Raw genomic sequence first — 25,529 nt, forward strand, 5'->3', positions numbered from 1 at the left:
ACAATTCGATATTAATTTGTAGTAAAATTTCGTTCAGAATTTTGCTGCTTAGTTCTTGTACATTCAGAGTGTTCCAGGATATTCCCACAACAGGACCAATGACGTCTACCAGGATGGCCTTCATGACCGTGGCCGCAACCTTTATAGCTAAAAGTAAACTTACGTGCATAGAAATCGGCCCACTTAAAAATTTGGTCATTTTTGATGTCTCGTATTTCCTAAACCTGTTGGCCGATTTAAGTGATTTGTTGAACATGCTATAGCCTGATTCTTTAGCAATACCACTGTAATAATATTGTTGCTAAACAGGTAAATTTTCATTGTATACCGGGTGTACCAACCAAACTGTGATTTTTTTCTCAAAGTTCGCATGACCCTGTGGAATATTCTAGCATTTATAAAATACTGAAATTAAAACCCAACTATAGCCTCAGGTTTTCTTAACATTTTGTTTTTTGACTCATTCGTTTATGTTGGATAATAAACAAGTTAGGTACTTTAACAACTAGACATGTTCTTCATCTATACACGGTGTTTTTAAATAAGTGCGACAAACTTTAAGGGGTAATTCTGCATGAAAAAATAATGATAGTTGGCTTTATAATCCCGAGATACGGGATGTTGATTTTTTTCTTACAAACTGACGATTTATTTTATTGCTTTAGAACCGGTTGAGATATGCCAATGAAATTTGGTGAGTTTTAAGACGTAGTTATTGCAAATTTTTTGAAATACAATTAAGAATTTAATATTCACCATTAGCGCGCATACGTGTAATATGACCGATCATATTACCCGTATGCACGCTAATGGTGAATATAAAATTCTTAATTTTATAAACAAACTAAGTTATCAATCGAAGCAGCGCAGAAAACGACAATAAATATCGCCTCCGTACCACCAGATTGACAACAGGTGGAATACTTTCTTTGGTTACACCTCCTGAGACTTTTACAATTTATAAGTCATACAGGTGCCGAGAAAATTAAGATGAGAGAATTTTAAATAATTCACAACTCATCTACTCAGCATCGTAAAGCTCCAACAAGAAAGATTCCTTAATACTAAAAAGAGTAAATAAATTAAAAATGTATAAACATTCTCAATTTCTTTGCAAAACGAAAATGCAGCAGCTGCATAATACTCTGGTTAAAGCGGAGAGTGCAGGAAGAGTCTATACCGGTTTCGGAGATCTTTTTCCCCTCATCAGTAAACCCATATCCTCTTCTCTCCGCTTTAACCATTTACCATAGCTTAGGGCCTTCCCGAATTGCAAGGAAAGAAATGTCACGGATGAACTAGGGCCATCTACCGGAAAACAAACTAAGTTATCAATCGAAGCAGCGCAGAAAACGACAATAAATATCGCCTCCGTACCACCAGATTGACAACAGGTGGAATACTTTCTTTGGTTACACCTCCTGAGACTTTTACAATTTATAAGTCATACAGGTGCCGAGAAAAATAAGATGAGAGAATTTTAAATAATTCACAACTCATCTACTCAGCATGGTAAAGCTCCAACAAGAAAGATTCCTTAATACTCAAAAGAGTAAATGAATTAAAAATGTATAAACATTCTCAATTTCTTTGCAAAACGAAAATGCAGCAGCTGCATGATACTCTGGTTAAAGCGGAGAGTGCAGGAAGAGTCTATACCGGTTTCGGAGATCTTTTTCCCCTCATCAGTAAACCCATATCCTCTTCTCTCCGCTTTAACCATTTACCATAGCTTAGGGCCTTCCCGAATTGCAAAGAAAGAAATGTCACGGATGAACTAGGGCCATCTACCGGAAAACAAACTAAGTTATCAATCGAAGCAGCGCAGAAAACGACAATAAATATCGCCTCCGTACCACCAGATTGACAACAGGTGGAATACTTTCTTTGGTTACACCTCCTGAGACTTTTACAATTTATAAGTCATACAGGTGCCGAGAAAATTAAGATGAGAGAATTTTAAATAATTCACAACTCATCTACTCAGCATGGTAAAGCTCCAACAAGAAAGATTCCTTAATACTCAAAAGAGTAAATGAATTAAAAATGTATAAACATTCTCAATTTCTTTGCAAAACGAAAATGCAGCAGCTGCATAATTCTCTGGTTAAAGCGGAGAGTGCAGGAAGAGTCTATACCGGTTTCGGAGATCTTTTTCCCCTCATCAGTAAACCCATATCCTCTTCTATGGTAAATGGTTAAAGCGGAGAGAAGAGGATATGGGTTTACTGATGAGGGGAAAAAGATCTCCGAAACCGGTATAGACTCTTCCTGCACTCTCCGCTTTAACCAGAGTATTATGCAGCTGCTGCATTTTCGTTTTGCAAAGAAATTGAGAATGTTTATACATTTTTAATTCATTTACTCTTTTGAGTATTAAGGAATCTTTCTTGTTGGAGCTTTACCATGCTGAGTAGATGAGTTGTGAATTATTTAAAATTCTCTCATCTTAATTTTCTCGGCACCTGTATGACTTATAAATTGTAAAAGTCTCAGGAGGTGTAACCAAAGAAAGTATTCCACCTGTTGTCAATCTGATGGTACGGAGGCGATATTTATTGTCGTTTTCTGCGCTGCTTCGATTGATAATTTAGTTTGTTTTCCGGTAGATGGCCCTAGTTCATCCGTGACATTTCTTTCTTTGCAATTCGGGAAGGCCCTAAGCTATGGTAAATGGTTAAAGCGGAGAGAAGAAGATATGGGTTTACTGATGAGGGGAAAAAGATCTCCGAAACCGGTATAGACTCTTCCTGCACTCTCCGCTTTAACCAGAGTATTATGCAGCTGCTGCATTTTCGTTTTGCAAAGAAATTGAGAATGTTTATACATTCTTAATTTTATGTCAAAAAATCCGCAATAACTATCTCTTAAAACATTCCAAATTTAATTTGGATAGCTCAACCGGTTTTAAAGCAATAAATAAATCGTCAGTTTGTAAGAAAAAATTCAACATCCGTATCTCGGAAACGAAACTTTGCGGACATACGTTTGTAAATCCAACTGTCATTATGTTTTCATGCAGAATTACCCCTTAAAGTTTGTCACACTTATTTAGAAACACCCTGTATTGATGAAAACCATGGTTAGTTGTTAAATTACCTAACTTTTTTATTATCTATCATAAGCGAAAGAATCAAATATCAAAATGTTAAGAAAATCTGAGGCTATAGTTGGGTTTTAATTTCAGTATTTTATAAATAATAGATTGGTACACCCGGTATACAATGAAAATTTACTTGTTTAGCAACAATATTATTACAGTGATATTGCAAAAGAATCAGGCTAGAATATGTTCAAAAAAATCACTTAAATCGGCCAACAGGTTTAGGAAATATGAGACATAAAAAATGACCAAATTTTTAAGTAGGCCGATTTCTATGCACGGTTTTTAAATTATATTTAATTAATTAATCACATTTCTTAAATTATATTTCTATAATTTAAGTTTATAATACATAGGTTATAAAATCAAGCGTTTGTAACAATCAAATCAGAGAACAAAAATTACAAATTTTAGTAAGAATATTTTGCTGTATTAGAGTATTACCACTCTGATAGACATCAAGATATTTAATTTAAAATACTTCTTAGATAAGCACAATTTGATTAAAAATTGTCGAAATATGGCATCAAAGGAAGTGGATATATTCCTAAATTTAAACAATTATAAACGTACTGGAAACGAAAGAAAATTTAAAGAAAGAACCCACAAAATATTAGAAGCAACCGAAAAGCATTTTTGAGATGTGCTGCTGATACATCAATGTCATCAATGTTAGATAGATTTTTTTCATTAATGGTTAGTCATTCAACCAGTTGCAATAGATTCTACGGAGTCGCTTACCGCTCGTCTAGGGGGCCCATTAGGACATTTTTATTAGACAGACAATACTGGATCACAGATGTGTTAATATTTAGGATAAGCAATTGGAGCAAGTTGTATCTCTGCTCACTTTATACACCTTTTTCAGAACCTCTTTGTGACGTTTCTGTCCACGATATTTTCAAAATTCTTCTGTACACCCGCAGCTCGAACGACTCCAGTTTTTTTATTGATGCTGCATTCAAGATCCAAGCTTCCATTCCATAAAACAAAGTCGAGAAAACGTAGAACCTAGCCAACCTAACTCTTATTTTCAACTTCAAATCGCTTGTGCAGAGTACTTTTCTCATTTTGTTAAAATTTGCTGTAGCGTTTTCTATTATGATTTTGATTTTCTGGAAATAATCATTTGTGGAGTTGATTATTGTTGCCAGATACATACGTATATTGGTTTACTTGTTCGACATTGGTTCCGTTTATGAAAAGATTCTCGTCATTTCTTTGAGTTTTCGATATTCTCATAAATTTTTTCTTCTTGACGTTCATTGTTTGACCGTATTCTTGTCCAAACTCCGCTATTCTGGTCACCAGCCTCTGAAGATCCTCAATATTTTCTCAAGCTAAGATGACAGTGTTATCTAGATATCTAATGTTGATAATACTCCATTTACCTTTATTCCAGCTGTTTCACTCTCAAGGGCTTTTTTCGCGATCTCTTCCGAGTAGGCATTAAAAAAAATTAGCGACAACAAGCATCCCTGTCTCACCCCACTCCTGATTTCAATTTCCTCTGATTGCTGTTCGTTAACACTTACTTTTACTCTCCTTTTAAAAGTTCCATGCTCTTGTACAAATCTTATAGAACCGTTCATGTGTCTGACAAGAAATCTATAATGATGTATATTTATTGTGAGCCTGTAGCCAGCAGGAGATTGGATATGAATTGTGCATACATATTATAGTTGATTAAATTTTTATAGAATGAGTTTGAATGTTGTTGAAACTTAGTACATTCCAAAAAGATATGATCAAGATCGTCCAGATTTTTGCAATGTTATTAGATAGGGTTTTTTTATAGTCTTTTTTTTTCTATTCGAATTTTCGAATAAATGCCTCTCCATTCCTCGCCATTCATCCCTGTTGTATGTAAGGCGTTTTCACATTGGTCCTGTACTGGGATTCACAGCATCCATTATTAAGCATCCAATTAAGAGCAAGACACATTCTTTTAAAATTTAAATGTACTTGGTAAACAAACACACGTTTGTTTATTATACATATTACGTGACCCAGATTACTCCACACAAGTGTACCAGTTGGCAATCCTGCGGTGTCAGCGATTCAATATTACATATTCCTAATTCATGGCCAAAGCCGACTCAGCATAAATAATATCAACACTTTCTCTTTTATTTATATACACAGAAAACATCGGGAGGCATTCTAACTTCTAATTTCATTGCGTGATCAATCATCATTGATAATTGAGATACACCAGAGGATGAACGTACATTAGCACACCAACTCTTTACAGTCGTACACCGAGTTGATAATAAATGAATATACTGTGAGTAATGTTTACTTCATCAACCCCTATCGTAGGGGGTAACTACCCCCAACCACTCTGAGATGGTCCAGATGATGTAGAACTAATATAGTCCTGCAACTCTTTTGATGTCGTCAGATAGGGTTAGAAATAATATAATCCGAGAAATTATGAATGTCAGTCATACAATAACCTTAATGACATTAGAATAGACCACCTGAGATGATACGGTCACGTGCACAGATTGACAGATACCAGACCATGGTGCAGACATCATTTACCTAAACAGATACTACGTTAGACACCACAAGTTAAAAGGAAGAAACTAAGTTGGAGAGAAGGCATTTATAGAAACATCAGAGAAAGAGAAATGGACTTCAACTTATGAGAAGACAGAGGAGAATGGAAACTGCAAATCGGCAGAATATTGCTAGATTATGTTCTGTAGCCTACAAAGTAACACAACTTTTTAGTACTTACCCTCCTGGCATTGTTCCAGGACAACCACACGTAGACTCTTTATTACCTCTGCTAGAGCAGAAAGAGCAACAGTGATAAATACCTACATGTTGCTTAATTGTTCTTACGTTTACAGGAACTGGGCTGCCCTAAAAACATATAAAAGTAAAAAAATATGATGGCAAAAATATTTTAATATCATAAAAAACGCTTACAAAAACATCGAGAGTCTTTAAAAGTGATAAAAATCAAAGAAGAGAAGTGAAAATATACCTTAACAGGTTGCTTATTTATGCAAACATTCAAAACAAGTTTTCCAGGAACATCTGGTACAAACGATATTATGTAAGTTCCATTACGTTTGTCTTTAACATTTACTACTATAGATTTTGATATTCCTGCTTCTCTGTGACGTATTTCAGCTGTCACCCCTTCTCCACCTCGTTCGATGGGCAGATCGTCATTATCTCTAGTTTCTAACAATACTTCCACTTTTTTTCCAACTCGAAGATTTTGAAGCACTGCAAATTTGGTGGATTAGTTAAACCGGTCATGTTACGAAAAGTAGTTTTTGCTTGAGGGAGGCAATCTTTAGTATGCAAATATTAATAGAGAATTGTTTAGTTTAGATGAAAGAAAGGATGTTATAAGTGTAATGTTCAGAGAAGAACCAAAGTGATCTAAATCGCTTGAGGCTTTCGAAATGTGGTGCTATAGAATAATTTTAAAATTTCCTTTGGTGAAAAAGATTCGAAACTCAATACTAGAACATATCAGCAAAACTACTGAGATTATAAAAAGCATCAAGAAGTCAAGAAGAGAAAGCTGGAGTACTTCAGACATCTAATGTAAGGTCTCAAATATCAGTGGCTACAAAAAATACAAAAGAAAATAGCAGGCGAATGCAGTCCATTACGAAGAAAGATTTTATGGTTGAAGAACTTGCGAGAATGGTATGGTATTGATACAATTGATGATTTTTGAACAAAATGATGATTTGAACAAAAATGATATTATTGTATTAATAACAGAAAAAAGTGAAGAATTACAAAGAATGATACAAGAACTAGATAGAGAATCGACAACCCTAACACTGAAGATGAATTGCAGTACAACAAAAACCATGACCAATCAACAAGAAGAACTAATAATTACACTTGAAGAATAGAACAAGTAAAATAGTATATACATGTAGAAAAAATCACTAGATTAAATAAAGAAATAAGGAGAAGAATAAGATTGGCCTAGGCATCATTTGGAAAACTGTCTTATATTCTAAAGAACAGAAAATACACGCAATATCTAAAAACAAGAGTTTTCAATCAATGTATACTCCCTGTTCTAATATATGGCTCTCATACATGGACGTTTACCAAGGAAAATATGGAAAAAAATAGCAAAGACAGACAGATTCATGGAAAGACAAACGCTGAACATTAATCTATCAATAGAAAAAGACTGTATGACTTGTACACACTTCTATATAAATCAAAACGTCAACCGGTGTATATTTTCTAAAAACTGATAGTGTGTAAAAACTTTATTAAAATGTAGCCAAGTACTTTCAGCATATCAAAATGCCATCATCAGAGCTATCGTCTCATAGGTATAAATACCTCAAATAAAGAGTAATCGTTGAACAACACATTACAAAATTTAAAATTGTCCAGGGTTAAGTCACTGGTCATGGGTAAAAACCCCTTAATATATAAATTAGGTTAATGTGAATACTAATTCATTTATTCGTTTTAATCGACTGATTAATCTATTAGTCCAGAAAGCCACTGCGCATCCGCTAGGAAAAATATTCTAATTCGGATTTTTTGCCAATCTTACTCAAAAAGGACCCCTTTTAACAAATTTGCATATTGCCAGAACCAAAAGTTGGTCAAAAATTTTTTAAACGTTTTTTTTTTGTTTTTTTCCTAAAATTATTTTTATTGCATGGAACAAATTTTTTTTTAGGTTTTTTGGATCATTCCAAACAGAAAAGGTCTTTAGTGACTTTTCTCTAGAGTTGATAGTTTTTGACATATAAGCGATTAAAAATTGAAAAATTGCGAAATCGGCCATTTTTAACCCTCAAAACCTATGTGAAAAACTAAAAATTTGAAGTTGCCAAGGTAGACAGATATTCTTTAAACATCGATTGATGAAATCCCGAAGAATTTTTTGCAATACAATATTCAAAACTCCTTTGTTTTTTAATTGCTAATCAAGCGTGCGCGACACTATTTTCCACCGTTGCATGTGTATGCAATATGGTGCAAATGAATGGAATAAATTCGGTATTTCGCAAACCGGCGATTTTAAGTAAAAATCCCGAAACAGGTCGATTTTTATTTTTAAGTTATGATATTGTGACATATATGGTATACTAGTGACGTCATCCATCTGGGCGTGATGTCGTAATCGATGATTTTTTTAAATGAGAATAGGGGTCGTGTGCTAGCTCATTTGAAAGGTTTTTCAATTCTCTATTCAGTAATATAAACATCTACATAATTATTTTTACAGGGTGTCCAATAATTTAATTTTTTTGTCAATTTGCCAAATGATTTAATTTAATAAAAATTTTTTGGACACCCTGTATAAATAATTATGTACATGTTTATATTACTGAATAGAGAATTGAAGAACCTTTCAAATGAGCCAGCACACGACCCGTATTCTCATTTAAAAAAATCATCGATTTCGTCATCACGCCCAGATGGATGACGTCACTAGTATACTATATATGCCACAATATCATAACTTAAAAATAAAAACCGACCTGTTTTGGGATTTTTCCTTAAAGTCACCGGTTTACAAAATAACGAATTTATTCCTTTCATTTGCGCCATACTGTATACACATGCAACGGTGGAAAATAGTGTCGCGCACTCTTCATTGGCAATTAAAAAACAAAGGGGTTTTTGATATTGTATTGCAAAAAACTCTTCGGGATTTCATCAATCGATGTTTAAAGAATATCTACCTACCTTGGTAACATTCAAATTTTCAGTTTTTCACATAGTTTTTGAGGGTTAAAAATGGACGATTTCGCAATTTTTCAATTTTTAAACGCTTATATGTCAAAAACTGTCAACTTTAGAGAAAAGTCACTAAAGACCTTTTCAGTTTGGAATTATCCAAAAAACCTAAAAAAAATTTTTTCCATGCAAAAAAAATAATTTTAGGAAAAAAACAAAAACAAAACGTTTAAAAAATTTTTGACCAACTTTTGGTCCTGGCAGTATGCAAATTTGTTAAAAGGTTTCCTTTTTGAGTAAGATTGTGCCAAAAATCCGAATTAGAATATTTTTCCTAGCGGATGCGCAGTGGCTTTCTGGACTATATCAGACAGGAAAAGAAACGAATGGATCCGTAACAAAACAAAAGTAACAGTATCAACCCAAGTAGGGACAATTATACATTGGAGACTGTGGAACCACAAACGAAAAAGGGGAAGGCCATAAATGGGATAGTCAGATGACCTGAAGAAACTCGCCGGGTCAAAATGGGTGCAAATTACCCTAGATAGAGAGGCATGGTAGAAGGAAGAGTAGGCCTATATCCAATGATGGATGTTTAGGGCTGATTACATAGATAGATGATGGTAACCAACGTTCTTAACAGCAAAGATAAGCATACTGATAACAAAAAATTACCTGCTGTATTTAATACACAATTTTCTGGTGAAACACTTTGTGTCGTGAGGACACCATACATTGTAAAAATGTTATCTGGACACTTGACAGTTTCTTCTTTTAAGAACTGAAGAGATCCAGATAACTTTAGTTCGGTAGTAGGTTCAAAATTACCGCATTTCTCCACTTTATTAATGACCAGATGGACGAAACTCAATATTTCTGCATCGGATCCTTCGGATAAAAGGTCTGATAAAAAGTAAGAAACATCTCTTGCATCGCGTAGTTTTTTCTGTAAGGTGTTTTTTTCTTTTGTTATGTTTTGAAGTTTTTCTTCTCTAACCTAGAAATTAAATACACAAATTTATCCCAGGAAAATAAAATTACCTTTTTTAATATCTTAGAACATTTTATAGGGAACATTTTACATCGAACAGGGATCTGGTGATATGTTGGAGCTTCCAGTGCGCAGAGACAGAAAGTATTCTCGACCAGAAAAGGATGGAATTTACCCGAACTTTCTTCTTCTTCTTCTACGGCACTACAGCCCAAATTGAGCCTTGGCCTCCTTTATTTTTTGCCGCCACCCTTGCCTGTCTGTGACTGCTCTTCTCCATACACGGACTCCTAAAAGGGCTTGTGCGTCGCTGTTTACTGTGTCTTCCCAGCGCTTTCGTGGCTTCCCAACCGGTCTCTTTCCTTGCATTCTACCATTCAATGCTCGTTTTGGTAGCCTATCCTCTCCCATTCTTATCATATGTCCGGCCCACTGCAATCTTTGTATTCTAATGAAGTCTGACAGGGGCGTTTCCTTATAAAGTTGATAAAGCTCGTTGTTGTATCGACTTCTGAAGATTCCGTTTTCCCTCACAGGTCCTAGTATTCTCCTAAGTACTTTCCTTTCGAATGTGTCGAGTTTGTTTTTGGATGTTTCTTTCAGGACCCAGGCTTCACTGCCATAGCATGTTATTGGTCGAATAATTGTATTTCGGTGGACACTTTTAGACCGAAATATATGGGAGAGGGCAATATAAGCTCTGTTTGCCTGCGTTATTCTCTTCCGTATTTCTCCATCTTCTGATCCGTCGGCATATATTTCTACTCCCAGGTATGTAAACTTTTCAACCGTTTCAATGTCATTTTCATGTATAATGTTTTCTGGGACTATATTTCTTCTCGTCTAAGTCATTATCTTTGTTTTTCTGTGTTAATTTCCAGATCTAGCATTTTTGTTTGTGTTTTTAACTCTGCATATGTTTCCTGTGCTCTTGTTGATGTTCTACTCATAATATTAATATCATCAGCATAAGCGGACAGTTGAACCGTTCGGTTGGTCAGTAGATTTCCTCGTCCAGTTTGCATTTTTGCCTAACCGCATACTCCAGTGTCAGGTTAAACAACGTTGGGGCCAGCCCATCTCCCTGCTTTAGTCCCTGCGAAATGTTGAAAAAGTCTGTCCGGTGGTTTTGTATTCGTACACATGCCTGAGTTTCATCCATTGTGGCTTTAATGAGTCTTATTAGCTTGTGTGGTATTGCCAATTCAGCCAATATATAGTATAGTTTGTTCCTTTTGACTGAGTCGTATGCCTGTTTGAAGTCTACAAACACGTTGTGAACATCAACATCGTGTTCCCATGCTTTGCTCAGGATCTGTTTGACTGTAAATATTTGATCCAGTGTCGATCTTCCCCGTCGGAAGCCCGTCTGATACTCTCCAATAATATTTTCTGCTAGTGGTTGGACCCGCTGGTTTATAATAGACGTGAGGACTTTACCGCTTAATAATTACTCCGCTAGTTTTAAAATTTCTACATTGTTGTTAACACGTGGATGATCACAGCAATATTGGGTATTTGTAGTATGGTATCTAAAGAAATGAGTTTCAAATAATTGACACAACAATCTAATGACTAAAAGGGTAACCGAATAATTTTTCGTTAGGTATAATATACAGTGTGTCCCAAAAAATTTATATGTTGTATGTATTTGTATGCTGTACCTAATGTAAGACGAAAGTTATTTTTGTATATATCGGTTTGTATACATCGGTATAAATAGGTTTGATATCGAATTAAAAAAAAACAAAAAATATAAGATGAAAGCTTAAATAAATAAGTTTCAAAACTCACAATTCTTCATTTATTTTATTTTGAAATTTACTGAAAAATTCACATTTTTGACCGAGTTTTTGATTGTTCGAAATGGGGATATTCAAAAGTCTGTCGTATCACATACCTGTCGTATTTGTTCCAAAAGTCCCACTTTATGCTTCTCCACCGATTGAATATACTCTTCAATGAATTTTTCAACATCTTCCTGTACTTCAGCGACCTTAGCCTCGATATTTTTAGAAGCAGCATTAAGTTTACTGGCAGCTACTGCAGATTCTTCAACAACGTTTTTCGCTTTATCAGACAGTAGACGTAACTTGGTAAAATGTGTCTTGACAGCTCTCGATACTGGCTCACAGATGTGATCGAGATGGTAATCGTTTACACATTCTCTACAAATAACCTAAAACCCATGAATCTTTGACAAAAATGTTGCAATGTGGGATATTACTAAAGTTCACATTTATACCTCCTAAAATGTCTAAAAATAAATTAAAACAAATCAAAATACATGGTTGTTTCAAAATAAGAACGACGGCGAATAAGACAAAATATTAATATAAACGATCATAACTTGGAAGTGGTTAAAGAATTTAAATATTATGGAGCAACAATCACCAATGACAACAAAATAGAACGAGAAGTTGAAACGCGAATAATGGCGAGAAACAGATCTTTCTTTGCAATGCAACATCTAATGAAGTCAAAACTTCTCTCACAAGGTGCAAATATCCAGATATATAAGACTATAATAAATAAATTGCTGGGTGAGAAAGTTAAATCCTTCAAGTGATAATATAATAATACGGCCCTTGCAAAGATAGCGTGACTGAATGATAGCGGAATGAATGGAGGCGCAGACACAACAATGAGTTAGTCCCTTTTCAGAAAGGAAAATCTAGCGAAGGTTATAAAGGCCAATAGACTAAGATGCGCAGGACATGTGATATACACTAACTACAATGCCATTATAAACAATGTGTTTTGGGATAGACCAGATGGCAGAAGGTATGTATGACGGTCTAGAAAAAGGTGGAAAGATGCAGTCAAAGATCTGGAGAAAATGGGAATGAGACAATGGAAAATAGTGGCATAGGGCGACTAACATGGAAGGCAATAGTAAACGTGGCAAAGACTCCGAAGAGTTGTAACACCATTGATGATGATGATGATTAAATTGTATCCAAATGGTTTTTTTTTTTTGTGTTTTATTATATTCAAATGGAGTTTTTAAGTATATGTTTTAGTAATTTATAATTATTTTGAACTCTTGTCCTCATGCTGTTTTTTTAAAAGTCCGACATCCTAGTTAGATAATTATGTAACAACGATGTACGAAAATTGAAAGGTATAGGTAGCGTAGAGCTCACTGAGAATATATGTAAATTAAAAACGAAAGAATGAAAAGCCTAGTCTTAATATTATATGTATAAAATAAGGTAGGTACCTGATAACAAGATGTACAAAATATCGTCATTTCATTTTCTTGGTGCCGTGTACACATAATCGGTCTCTTCATTGTCGATATTTCCTTTTGCTTGGCATCCTCGAGCATGAGTATCTCATGATTAGCTGAAGATTTCTGCCGATGATGGACTTCTTCACAAATATCGCACATATTTAGTTTACATACCATACATCTGAAGAGTGCCTAAGGAAAATCAGTTAATTAAAATTTCATCTCAAATTTTTACAGTTAATCTCCCAACATGTACCTGAACCCAGTACTACTTTTCTTAGTATTGTCTTAGTCAATTTAATGAATAGACTATCACTACTTTACTTTTTTCTTGACTGGCATTCACAGTAGATGGTACCTTTGTAGACTAAGCACTTAAGTGGGAAACAATTAGGAAACAAAAGTTTTTGTTTTTGTATCCAGTTCGAGTATCTAGTGCAAGCATGGGAGCCATAAATGACGCCATAACCCTGTTGATTATCAATTAATAAGAGTGGTTGATGAATTGTGCTCCTACACCATATAAACTGGCCTTAGTTACGCATATTCGGTCCCATTGATCGAATCGTGACGTACAGCGTCTCAAAAAATAGGTTTTAACCAACGGAATACAATATACAAAAAAATACATCAGCTTGTCAAAAAGGCCTTAGTTAGGTATCTGAGATTCTATTGGTCGAATGATGACGTCATCATCATCATCATCACACAGCCAAATTTGTCCACTGTCGGACATAGGCCTCCTCAAGATGTCACCTCCCTTCTCTGTCCTGCGCAGCTGAAATCTAGTTTGTTTGGTGGCGTACTGCACCTCAAATGATACCTAATGTTTAACGAACAGCATACAATGACACATAAAAGCAATAGCTTTGCATTGGCTTAGCGTATAGCGCAAAGGACAGAAAACGATACATAGTAGGTTGTCTTCGTTCACGGCCATCAAAATAGATGGCGCGTTTATTTATTATTAATTGTTTACCACAATAGAGCGGGAAAAATTACGAGACATTCGTTGGCCTTCTGTATTTTACTAGTCAGTGTGCCTGATAAATACATGGGAGCCTGAAATGACGTTATAACACTCTGTTGATCTTAACTTTCCAAACGCTGCCCATGCCAATCTGATTCTTTTTTGTACTTCAATTCTTTGGTTCTCTTTCTCTGAACCAAACTACGTGACATAGTGATTTTACATAGGTACATCCTTCTACGTCTCTTATTTTTATAGCTATATTAATTTCTTTTGACAAGACTTCTTTGGTCTTCCTTTTTTCCTTCTTCTACCCTCACGCTCTAACTGATAACCTGTCACTGATCATTCCACTTATGTGCCGTTCCAAAGAAGTTGTTTTTCGCTATGGTATCTGACAATGTTGTTTCTATGTTTATTCTTTTTTTTTTTAATTCTCTCCGTTCTTACATTGTCACGTCATGTGAGTCTGCAACATCTTCACCAAAAATTATTTCCTACTGCATTAAATCGGTTTTGTATGTAACCGTACTTTTCAGAAGTGTTGTATACAGTTTTATTAAAAACCTGCACATTACAAAATCTGAAGTAAGTAGAAGACAAAACATCAAGACAATAAAACAAGCGTAGGTAAGTGGGAGAAAAATTGTAAAACAAAATTATTATACAGAACTTACCGATTTATCTGAAGCGCAAATATTACACAAGTTATCAGTCATTCCCAAATTCAAATTGGCTAATGTAGCCTTATGTATCAAAGTGTAGTTTGGTAAGAAACAAGAAACTCCTGCTTTCGGTATGTCAATACCTGTTCCACAAGAGGGACAATAAAATCCTTTACCGGGACTGAAATCACTGGGTCTATCGCTAACATATCCTGAACCTGCTGAACTGTTTTTTCTGGATCCAGTATCATCGGTTTTCTGAGCTAAATTAAACGGTATATATTGTATTAACATACAACTCATAAAAATAGTAAATGAATAATATAAATATAAAAGACAAATGCCGATATAGTAAGCACAAAAAACGCATCTAACGTGTTACCGGGGGCTGCCAGGTATTTTATTCAACTGAATATAAGAAAGGGTATGATTTAAAAGGAAATAATCATCATCAATAACTAACTAGCAAATTGGAACTTCTCCAAACCGAACATCTCCCATAATATATTGTATAATAACATACTATCCTTGAGATTGATAATGCCGATATGATATGCCGATGACACCGTAGTATTAGCGGAAACAGAAGACCAACTAAAAATATTGATGAACATACTATCAGAAGAAAGTCAGACTGGGCTTGGATATTAAGTAATCTTTCCAAAACCAAAATCATGGTATTCCACAAGTACCCACATGAACAAATTAGACCCAACAAACAAATCAATGGTATCACCCTTCAGAGTTCCCAAAGCTTCATATACCTGGGCAGAGCTAAACAGTCAGCTAGACCACTCAAAAGAAATTAGAAAACGCATTGAAATAGGAATAAGATCTGGCTTCATGAACATCCCAAACAGCACAAGTACATCCCTGGGACGTACCCGGGATGTACCACTAGGACATTCGTACGTCCTGAGGACGTACGTTTCAGGTTCTGGGACATCCTCGGGACGTACCGAGGACATCCGATGTTACAAAATCATCCGTGCCCAGGACGTCCCACCAAACTCTCCTGGGGACGTCCGACTAAAACCTCCTTGGGACGGTCGTCCAAAACCTCCGACCAAACCTTTTTAGGGCATTATGTAAAATGTTTTTAGAAATTTTAAACGTGGCGTTTAATTACTATTAAACAATGTTGAAAAAGTCTAAAATTATTTTATATAAATTTACTCATAATTTTTATTAAAATGTAACAAACAATAAGACGTCTTTTTATTTTCTTCTTTGCTTGCTCCACCAAATTTTGATAATTCTTTTACCTACAATCGTAGATAAAGAATATACCTAAGTTCTTACCTTATATAAAAACACTTATGCCATGGTTAATTAAAATCGGGTTCTTGCTGTAGTATTGTATCTAGCTGTACAATTCTTCCTCTGTTTGCATAGAAAGTTAATCTTTTGTGCAATGAATAGAACCTAACATTTCCTTATACAGGGTGTTTGGTAAAGAATGGGCCATAGCTTAACCTCAGGTTCCTGAGGTTAAAATAGGCCGATTTAAGCTAACTTACCTTAGTACAAAGTTTATAATAACCGAGATACAGGGTGTCAAAGTTAAACTTTTTTTTTAATTATTATTGAATATTTCCTGACAGGTATGAGATAACATGAAATTTGGTATGTGGGGGTTTTTGGGTCGAAAAAACTAAATTCCCTACCAAAAATTATGTATTGCCCAGAGGGCGCCACATACGCCTTTCAGCACTCATTTATTACGTTCAATTTTTTTTATCCCTCACTCTGTATAATTTTGACATTAAAATTTTTATTCTCCTATTAGTTTTACTTAAAAAAGGTATACTTCTTTCATCTCCCTAAACTTAACCGTTTTCGAGATAAACGCATTGTAAATCTGCGATACACCATCATTTTTAGCATAATATCATTGTAGTTACACCCGAAAAATAACTTAAAACCATAAAATTATCCAAAAATATATCGCAAATTTGTTCAAATGGAATTTGCAATGCAATGACATAAATTTGGGAACTGGCACAATTATTATGGTTTTAAGTTATTTTTCGGGTGGAACTACAATGATATTATGCTAAAAATGATGGTGTATCGCAGATTTAAAATGCGTTTATCTCGAAAATGGTTGAGTTTAGGGAGATGAAAAAAAGTATACCTTATTTAAGTAAAACTAATAGGAGAATAAAAATTTTAATGTCAAAATTATACAGAATGGGGGATAAAAAAAATTGAACGTAATAAATGAGTGCTGAAAGGCGTATGTGGCGCCCTCTGGGCAACACATCATTTTTGGTAGAGAATTTAGTTTTCTCGACCCAAAAAACCCCTACATACCAAATTTCATGTTATTATCTCATACCTGTCAGGAAATATTCAATAATAAATAAAAAAAGTTTAACTTTGACACCCTGTATCTCGGTTATTATAAACTTTGTGCTAAGGTAATTTAGCTTAAATCGGCCTATTTTAAACTCAGGAACCTGAGGTTAAGCTATGGCCCATTCTTTACCAAACACCCTGCATAACGGTTAATCTACCCCCTATCCTATGATTGGCCAGGCACGGTTCTACGCTTGACATAATATGATACCGTTGCCGTACCTCAATTTTTTTCACAAACATAACCACATCACATAAAGTTATATTTAAATTCAATTCAATAGTTTTAAAGCACCAAAAAAATAAACTTTGGAAAAGTAAATAGTACAATATCAGTGTAAATACTGGATAGAAAAAACTCAAAAGAGGCATTTTAAATCAAAGTTAATTAAAACTGTCACAAAAAAGATAAATAAAGATCAACTGTATAAATGTTTTTAAATCAAAAGATAATTTAAATTCTTTTTATTAATGATTACTTTTTTTTTTTTTTATTTAAAACACAAAACCACATCAACCGCGCAGGGTTATTAGTGGATATAACAATACAAAGTATTACATTACATAGAGTTATACAATTTGATGTCTTTTAAATATGTTAACACTGATGAAACTTTTTTGGTGAGGATTGTCTTGAGGTCATCGTCTGTGATTCTATGGGATCTTCTTTCTTTTTGAAATTGAGGACACTCTTTCTAGGTCTGTTCTTACAAAGATGGCTACTCCGCCACTTGCCTGTTGTGCTATTCTGTTTTTTGGAAGACATTGGTAGTTTTGAAGATTAATATTGGATTGCTTAAAATAAGTTTCTTGAAGACATAGATCTTAGGGCATGTTTCATTTATTAGAAGTTTTAATTGTTTTAAATGGGTGTAGAACCCATTGATATTCCACTGTAATATATAGGGGTTAGACATTTTCGAGTTCTGACTGAGAATGTGTTTCATCGGTCTCTTCTGTGGAAGAGAAATTATTGGGGCTTAGTTTCTTTCTTAATCGAGTTATATTATTTTTTAATTTTGAATTGTGGGTATAAGCGTGAACAAAATTAAGGATCTGAATTAATTCGGCTGTTTCGTTCGAATAGTTTTTTGAGGTTATTTCGGGATGTTTTGCGTTTAATGTGTTTTCGAGAAAGTCACATATTTCGTCGAAGTTAAGGACAAATGGTGGTGATCTGTTTGCGATTTTGTCTTTAATTGTCTCTAGGGAAAGTAAAAGTTCATCTCGAGAATTTCTTTTAGACGTTTTTGTTTTTTTCTTTGATTTCCTTGTTACTGGAGAAGTGAAGATATGAGAATCGGTCGGTGTGGTATTTTCGTTGATTTCTGGAGACGATGAGATGAGCCTTTTTAGATGTTTTGTGACGTTTGGAATAATTTTAGGTTGTGTTATTTCTAATGGAGTAAGATTGCTGATCTTGTTGGAAGTTGATGATGTTGGGATTTTTAAAGTGTTTGTTTCATTTGTATTATTTGTAGGTCTTGGCATGTCGTCAGTTTCTATGGTAGATTCTAATTGGTTAGTAGTGACCTGTACGTCTGGGATCTGATCTAATATGTTTTGGGAAGATGCTGGGTGATCGTTAGAGGTGGATATTAAGGCTTTGTCAGAAGGTTTTTGTTCTGTTTGGTTATAAGGTAGATTTGTTATATATTGTGCGTTTTGGGAGGTTTCTGGAAGAGCTTTAGAAGTGGTTGGATTAGAATTGGTTGGGTCAGGATTTGTTGTATTAGAAGTGGGTAGATTAGAATTGGTTGAGTCAAGATTGGTTGTATTAGAAGTGGTTGCATTAGAAGTGATTGTATTAGCATTGTCAGGACATTCTGTTTCCTCGTGACCAATAGTCTTGCATTTTGAACAGTTGAATCCTTCTATAGAAAGGTATAGTCTGTAAGTGGTATTATCATGAGAGATCATGAAAGAATCGGGAATGGACATATTTTCTAAAGGTGTGATAAATGTTTGCCTTCTAAAACTCAAGACATGGCTGTATTCGCTTTCAGTCATTCCTACCCTAAGAAAAGTCATTTTAGAGACGGCGTTTATACCCATTTTACGTAGTTCTTGTTCAATTAACGTGGTTGGAACAGAAGGACCAGCGTTTGATATTATCAATCTTTGAGCTGGAGTGATAAGTCTTCTTATTTCTACTTGAGTTTCTTTTATATTGACGTATTTGTGAGAATGCAGCAATGAATCAACCATATGTTTAGAAGAGAGATATATACATATTCTATTATTGGCTATTCTGGAAGCGAAAGATACGTTACGTGGACCAACTATTGAACCGACGGCTATGATGTACTCTTGAACTTTGGTTCCTTCAATACTAGAAAGAACTATGGCTTCGTCTTTTGTTGGTTGTTTAAACGTGTTAACAACACTGGAATATGAGATGTGAGATGTAGTTTGGGTAGTGTTCATGGTGTTATTCGAAGTCATGTTTGATTAATTTTGGAGACGTTGCAAGGCCGGCCCTGTCGCCGGTTCAAAAACCGGTGTGGATCTTGGCCCAAAACTGGTCTTATTTATATTTCTTGGATATTTTATAGGTTATATTATTGTTAATATAAATATAATATGATGTGGTTTTTGCTACTCACGTCAGGTTTGCGAGGTTTACATGGTGTTTCCACTATAACAATGTGGAGGAACTAACAAAATAATTTTAAACTGTGTTTTTATCATTTAAAAACTGATAAATTTCGCAGCGGTTTACAACCTATTACTATTAAGACATATGATTACTATTAAGACATTAATTGAAATTTAAATTATTCAGTAGATTATAAATATTCAAAGTTAACTAACACTGTTATAAAAAGGAAGATCAACTGATAAACAGAGACATAGCTTGAACTCCAGAAACTCACCAACTAAAGATAGGTACAATAAACTTGAGTTCCACAAATATCCAAATGATCCCCCACTGGAAAAACACGCATAGCTACATGCCGAACCCAATAATGAAAACCATATTATGCATCACAGAAACTCGCATCAGATTTTGACCTCCTCCGAACATGGTCAAGAGAGAGAGTGAAAGCCGTATGGCTTAAATCTGGATGGGTAATTAAAACAAAATATTAGTTTTAAAAATATTAAATGTTATAATATTTTATATAAATAATTCAATATACAAAAACGAGTTAAAGTTTAAATAAAAAGTTTTAAGTACGTAGGTACGACACTGTCTTAAAAATCAATGATGGCTTCTTAACTGTTTTAACTCTAATAAGATTTAATTGGTGGGGCTTCGTTTTACAATACACCATCTAAGAGAATTTATTATTAATAGCCAGTAAATAAATGCTCTACAAAATTAACACTCATTTATCGAAAGAATCAACAAACTCTTGTCTGTTTCAACTACTGAAATCAAGCTTTCCGTGGTTGCAGAGTTATGGAAACTTTATATAGACTTGCTTATGCACAGAGAGGGTTTTGCTACTTTTATAGACCATGGTATAAGTATATACAATTATTTAAATGTTCATAAAAGTATTTAAATTAAGCACCTACCTTCAGAATCATCATCGTACCATACAGCGACATCTGTCTTCTCTAATTGCTCTAAACATTTTAAACAAAATGTATGAAGACAAGGAAGCACTCTTGGATCTTCAAATTGTTTTTTACACATTGGACATCTATAAATACATTTAAAACCAAATATTTAAAGACATAAATAGTAAAAGATACATTAGTCACTATTATTATCTTCATTGCATCACAACAGTCACAACTATCATTATATTCATTGTATCACAACAGTACATACAGTATAGTATGTGTATACCCGTACCAGATATCTAAGACTCATTGATATTTAGTTCAGCGGGGTGCTATTGTTAGAGGTGTCAAATTACATAAACAAGCGATCATTTCATAAAACAGGTAGATCCCATTTTATGGAATTCCACACCTCCAACAATAATATCCCTCTGAGCTGAATAGTAATGACTCTCTTAGATAGTTGGTGCTACTTTACCATACAACAGTATAGCTCAAAACCAGTGAGTTATTTTTTTTATGAAATTTTAAACACAATTTGCCTCATGACTTTGCACAATCTAGTTCTGCTAATACATACTTACCAATTCTTATCCTTAACGCTGAGCTCTACTTTATAGAGTGTACTTTCTAGAGGCAGAGGCCAATAATACACTGGCTGACAGGATAGTCAGCCAGATAGACAGTTAAGATAGATAGTTTTCGCTTTCCAAAAAAAACTAGTCAATTTAATACGGATGTGTATGGAACGGTTACGATATACGATGTATAGTGACAGTTGGACAACAATACTCATAGACATTTGAAATCAACAATGGACTAAAACAGAGAGATGCACTTTCACCACAACTCATCAACTTTGCTCTGGAACACATAATCAGAAGTGCATAAATCGAAAAACCGTACAGTGTTCTGTTCGATTGTCTACTGATGTGTCACCATCGATGACTTTAACTTTTAGCTCAAGTATCTTGGAACAACAATAACTGAAGACAATAATCTTATTACCAGAAATAAACAATAGGATACAAGCCGGCAACAGGATGTCTTTATGCCCTTCAACCCTTATAAAATCGATACAAGTCATCTTCTTCTTCAAGTGCCATCTCCGCGAAGGAGGTCGGCAATCATCATAGCTATTCGGACTTTTGAGACGGCTGCTCTGAAAAGTTCGTTTGATGTACATCCGTACCATTCTCTCGGGTTGCGCAGCCACGATATTCTGCGTCTCCCTATGCTTCTTTTTCCTTGAATCTTTCCCTGCATAATGAGTTGGAGCAAGTTGTATCTCTCTCCACGTGTAATATGTCCGAGATATTCCAATTTTCTGGTTTTGATTGTATTTAAGACTTCCATTTCTTTATTCATCTTTCTCAGAACCTCTTTGTTTGTGACGTGTTCTGTCCATGATATTTTTAGAATTTTCATTGTTTTTCATTGATGCCGCATTCAAGGTCCAAGCTTCCATTCCGTAAAATAGAGTCGAGAAAACGTAGCACCTAGCCAACCTTACTCTTAGCTCTAACCTTAGATCTCTTGTGCAGAGCGCACTTTTCTCATTTTGTTAAAATTCGCTCTAGCCTTTTCTATTCTAATTTTGATCTCCTGAAAGTAATCATTTGTGGAGTTGATCATTGTTCCAAGATATGCATATTGGTCTACTCGTTCGACGTTGGTTCCGTTTATGAGCAGATTCTCGTTATTTCTTTGAGTTTTAGATATTCTTGGCTATAATGGGAACTTCGTTCACCTTTATTCCAGCTGTTTCACCCTCAAGCGCTTGTTTTAGGATCTCTTCCGAGTAGACATTAAAGAGAACTGGCGACAATACGCATCCCTGTCTCACCCCACGTCTAATTTCAATTTCGTCTGACAACTGTTCATTAACACATACTTTTGCTCGGGGCTTATAGTATAAATTAGATATGATTCTGAGGTCATTGTAGTCTATCTTCTTTAATTTCAGGACATTCATTAATATTGTTCATGTCGCACTTTATCGAAAGCATTATTATAGTCAATAAAACAGACATATATATCTTAATTGACGTCTAGGCACCTTTGTATTATGGTATTAAGTGAGAAAAGAGCTTCACGCGTTCCAAGGTCTTTGCGAAACCCAAATTGTGTACCATTCAAGTATATTCAATTGTACAACAAGACATACAACTATATACCTAAAACAATCACACGACCCGAATGGTAGCGAAACGTGTTCTTCTTAAAGTTCCATCTCCTAGCGGAGGTTGGATATCATAATGGCTATGGTCACTTTGTTGTCTGCTGCTGTGAATAGTTGTAATGAACTACAGTTAAACCATTCTCTAAGGTTCCTCAGCCAGGAGATGCGTCTTCTTCCTATGCTTCTTCTTCCTTGGATCCTTCCTTGCATAATAACTCTCAGCAGCTCATATTTCTCTCCTCTGGTAATGTGACCCAAATATTCTAGTTTTCTTGTTTTTATACTGTTCATAATTTCTAACTTCTTATTTAAACGTCGTAGCACTTCAACATTGGTAATCCTTTGAACCCACTGAATTTTCAACATTCTTCTGTAACACCACATTTCGAACGCTTCTATTTTTCTTATGTGTTGCCTTTTCAATGTCCAAGCGAAACGTAGACGATAACAAATACAAACGAAGAGAAACTACGTGTTTGGGCAAGTAAAATCCTAAGGAAGATCTCTGATGAAGCATCAAAACAATATAGGATAAGAACTAACACACAGAGCTCAAAAAACTATATACCCAGACGCTAACATAAAAAAATAAAGCCCAGGAAACTCCAATGGGCAGGGCACCTCAGAAGACATTCTGACGAAAGAGCAGTAAGGCTGCTATGGGAAGAAGTCCCAACTGGAAGAAGACCACGTGGACGCCCTAGACTCCGATGGCGAGATAATATAACAGGAAACCTTAAAGCTTTGGACGTGGAAAATTGGATAGATATTGCTGGAAAATAAAAGTGTCGTCTAAACCCCACGAAGGGTTGTAACGTCACGAAGTAAGTAAGTAAGACAGGATTGTCCTTAAATAACGGAGAGTGATCTGAACAGAAAAATGTAAATCAGTGTACCTTGGTTTTATGATAATGAACTGACACAATAGATTTAAAAGTAAAAGTGAATTTAACCGGGGAATTTTACGTGTGGCACCAATTTATACTGACCTGAGAGAGCATAGGTGTCCATTTCCTAGGAAATGGAAGAAAAAACTAGACAGGAACGAAGTAGAAGAGGAAGTAAAAGTAGGTATGGTTAAAAAAGATATCTGTGAATAATTTAATACGAGAAGACGGTACCACATGGGGATACACGCAAAGATAACGATAATGAATAATTCCCGAAGTCAAATAACTCCTTTAACAAAGACCTAGAAAATCTACACAAAGTAAATGAAATCAAATAAACTAATTTAACTAGAATTAAAGTAATGAAACCCTAACGGAAGAGTTACGATCGAAGAAGTACGTCCGCAGAAGTAGAAATTAGCAGGCGAGTTAGACAAGGATGTATTATGTCACCCTGCTATTTAATCTCTACTCCGAGTTTATATTTAAAGAGGCCAGGAGGATTCCGAGGATGGAGTCAAGGTGAATGGCCTAAATATCAACAGCAACAGATACGCCGATGATACGGTGTTGATTGCGGATTCCCACTTGAGTCTACAACGACTTATCGACAGGACCAACTCGATCTGTGAGGAATTTGATATGAAAATAAACATTAAGAAAACCAAAGTGAAGTCAATCCGAAAAAAACCAAAATGTATCTCAACCTTGCATAATAAACGGGCACATTTTAGGACAGGTCAATAGATTTAAGTACCTCTGGGATGTTGGATCAACAGCAACCTAAATCCGGATCTACAAATAAGATCGAGAATAAAACAGGCCAAAAAATCTTTCGAAAAAATTAAAAGACTGCTATGTGATTCTCGAATAAAACTCGAAATTCGATTACGTTCATCAAAATTCGTACGTTTGCTCGACTCTTCTCTATGCAATTAAGATGTGGACCTTTAAAACATGAACCGTAAATAAATTGAAAGCCGTTGAAATGTGGATCCACCGGAGAATCCTCTAAATTTGATGAACATCGCATACCTCAAACGAAGAAGTGCTGCATAGAATAGGAACGAAAACTTTTCAACACAGTGATAGTTAGAAAAATATCAAACATGCCACATACTGAGAAATAATAAGTACCAATATGCTCAACTAATAATGAAAGGAAAGATCGAGGGAAAAATAGGAATAGGAAGGAAAAGACTATCGTGGCTAAGAATGGGCAGGGCTAAATTTTTAATATCTAATGAATAGCTGAAGACATAGCAGAGTTTGCAATTGTAGTAGCCAACCTCCTTTAAGGAGAGGGCACTTTGAAAAGAATTTAACTAATTAGACAATGAATAGAAATGAATTACATGTCTTAAAGTAAAATTTAGGCACAAATTTTGTACAGTTGGTTTAAATCGTTTTTGAAATACTTAACTATGAATATAAGAAAAGGTACCATACAGTAGAATTAATAAACAGTTATATCATTTAAATAAAAATTATGTACTTACCTATTTTTAGCTTCTTCTGCCGTTATTCCTGAACTGCTCTTAGTCTTAGAAAATGTTATCATTTGTTTTTTGGAGTGACTAGACGTTAGCTTGATCCTGGTCGGTTCGATAGAACGTCTTTTGGCTGCAGTAGCTTCCTGACTTTGTCTTCTTCTGGCAAAACTGCCAAAAATATAAGAAAACTTATCTATATCCATCATTTTGCTTAATTGGTAAACCCCGTTATTTTATGACTAAACTACACTTTACGACTAAGCAATATGAATGACTTTTTTCAAACCCTCACTATGTTATGTAACCTTCTCGCAACTTGAACTTGCAATATTGTTGACAGATTATCGGAAAAACCAACACGCTTCAAGACTCTAATCCTCCTAACTGGATTAATCTGATTCCATAATTTTCTATTTTAAGCTG

The 25,529-nt window shown here is 34.9% G+C and overlaps 1 protein-coding gene across 1 annotated transcript; it reads right to left on the minus strand.

The window, feature by feature from the left end:
* LOC114331208 (tripartite motif-containing protein 45) lies at positions 1-25,525 on the minus strand. Its single transcript, XM_028280701.2, has 9 exons — positions 25,113-25,525; positions 20,551-20,678; positions 14,677-14,927; positions 13,018-13,221; positions 11,695-11,973; positions 9,479-9,800; positions 6,102-6,349; positions 5,850-5,977; positions 1-147 (listed from the first exon to the last, which is right to left on the minus strand). The coding sequence occupies exons 1-9, from the start codon at positions 25,310-25,312 to the stop codon at positions 12-14; spliced, it is 1,896 nt and encodes a 631-aa protein (XP_028136502.1). The 5' UTR covers positions 25,313-25,525; the 3' UTR covers positions 1-11.
* Positions 25,526-25,529: the final 4 nt, after the last annotated feature.

This window comes from Diabrotica virgifera, chromosome 7 (assembly GCF_917563875.1).
Source record: "Diabrotica virgifera virgifera chromosome 7, PGI_DIABVI_V3a".
Classification (NCBI taxonomy): domain Eukaryota; kingdom Metazoa; phylum Arthropoda; class Insecta; order Coleoptera; family Chrysomelidae; genus Diabrotica; species Diabrotica virgifera.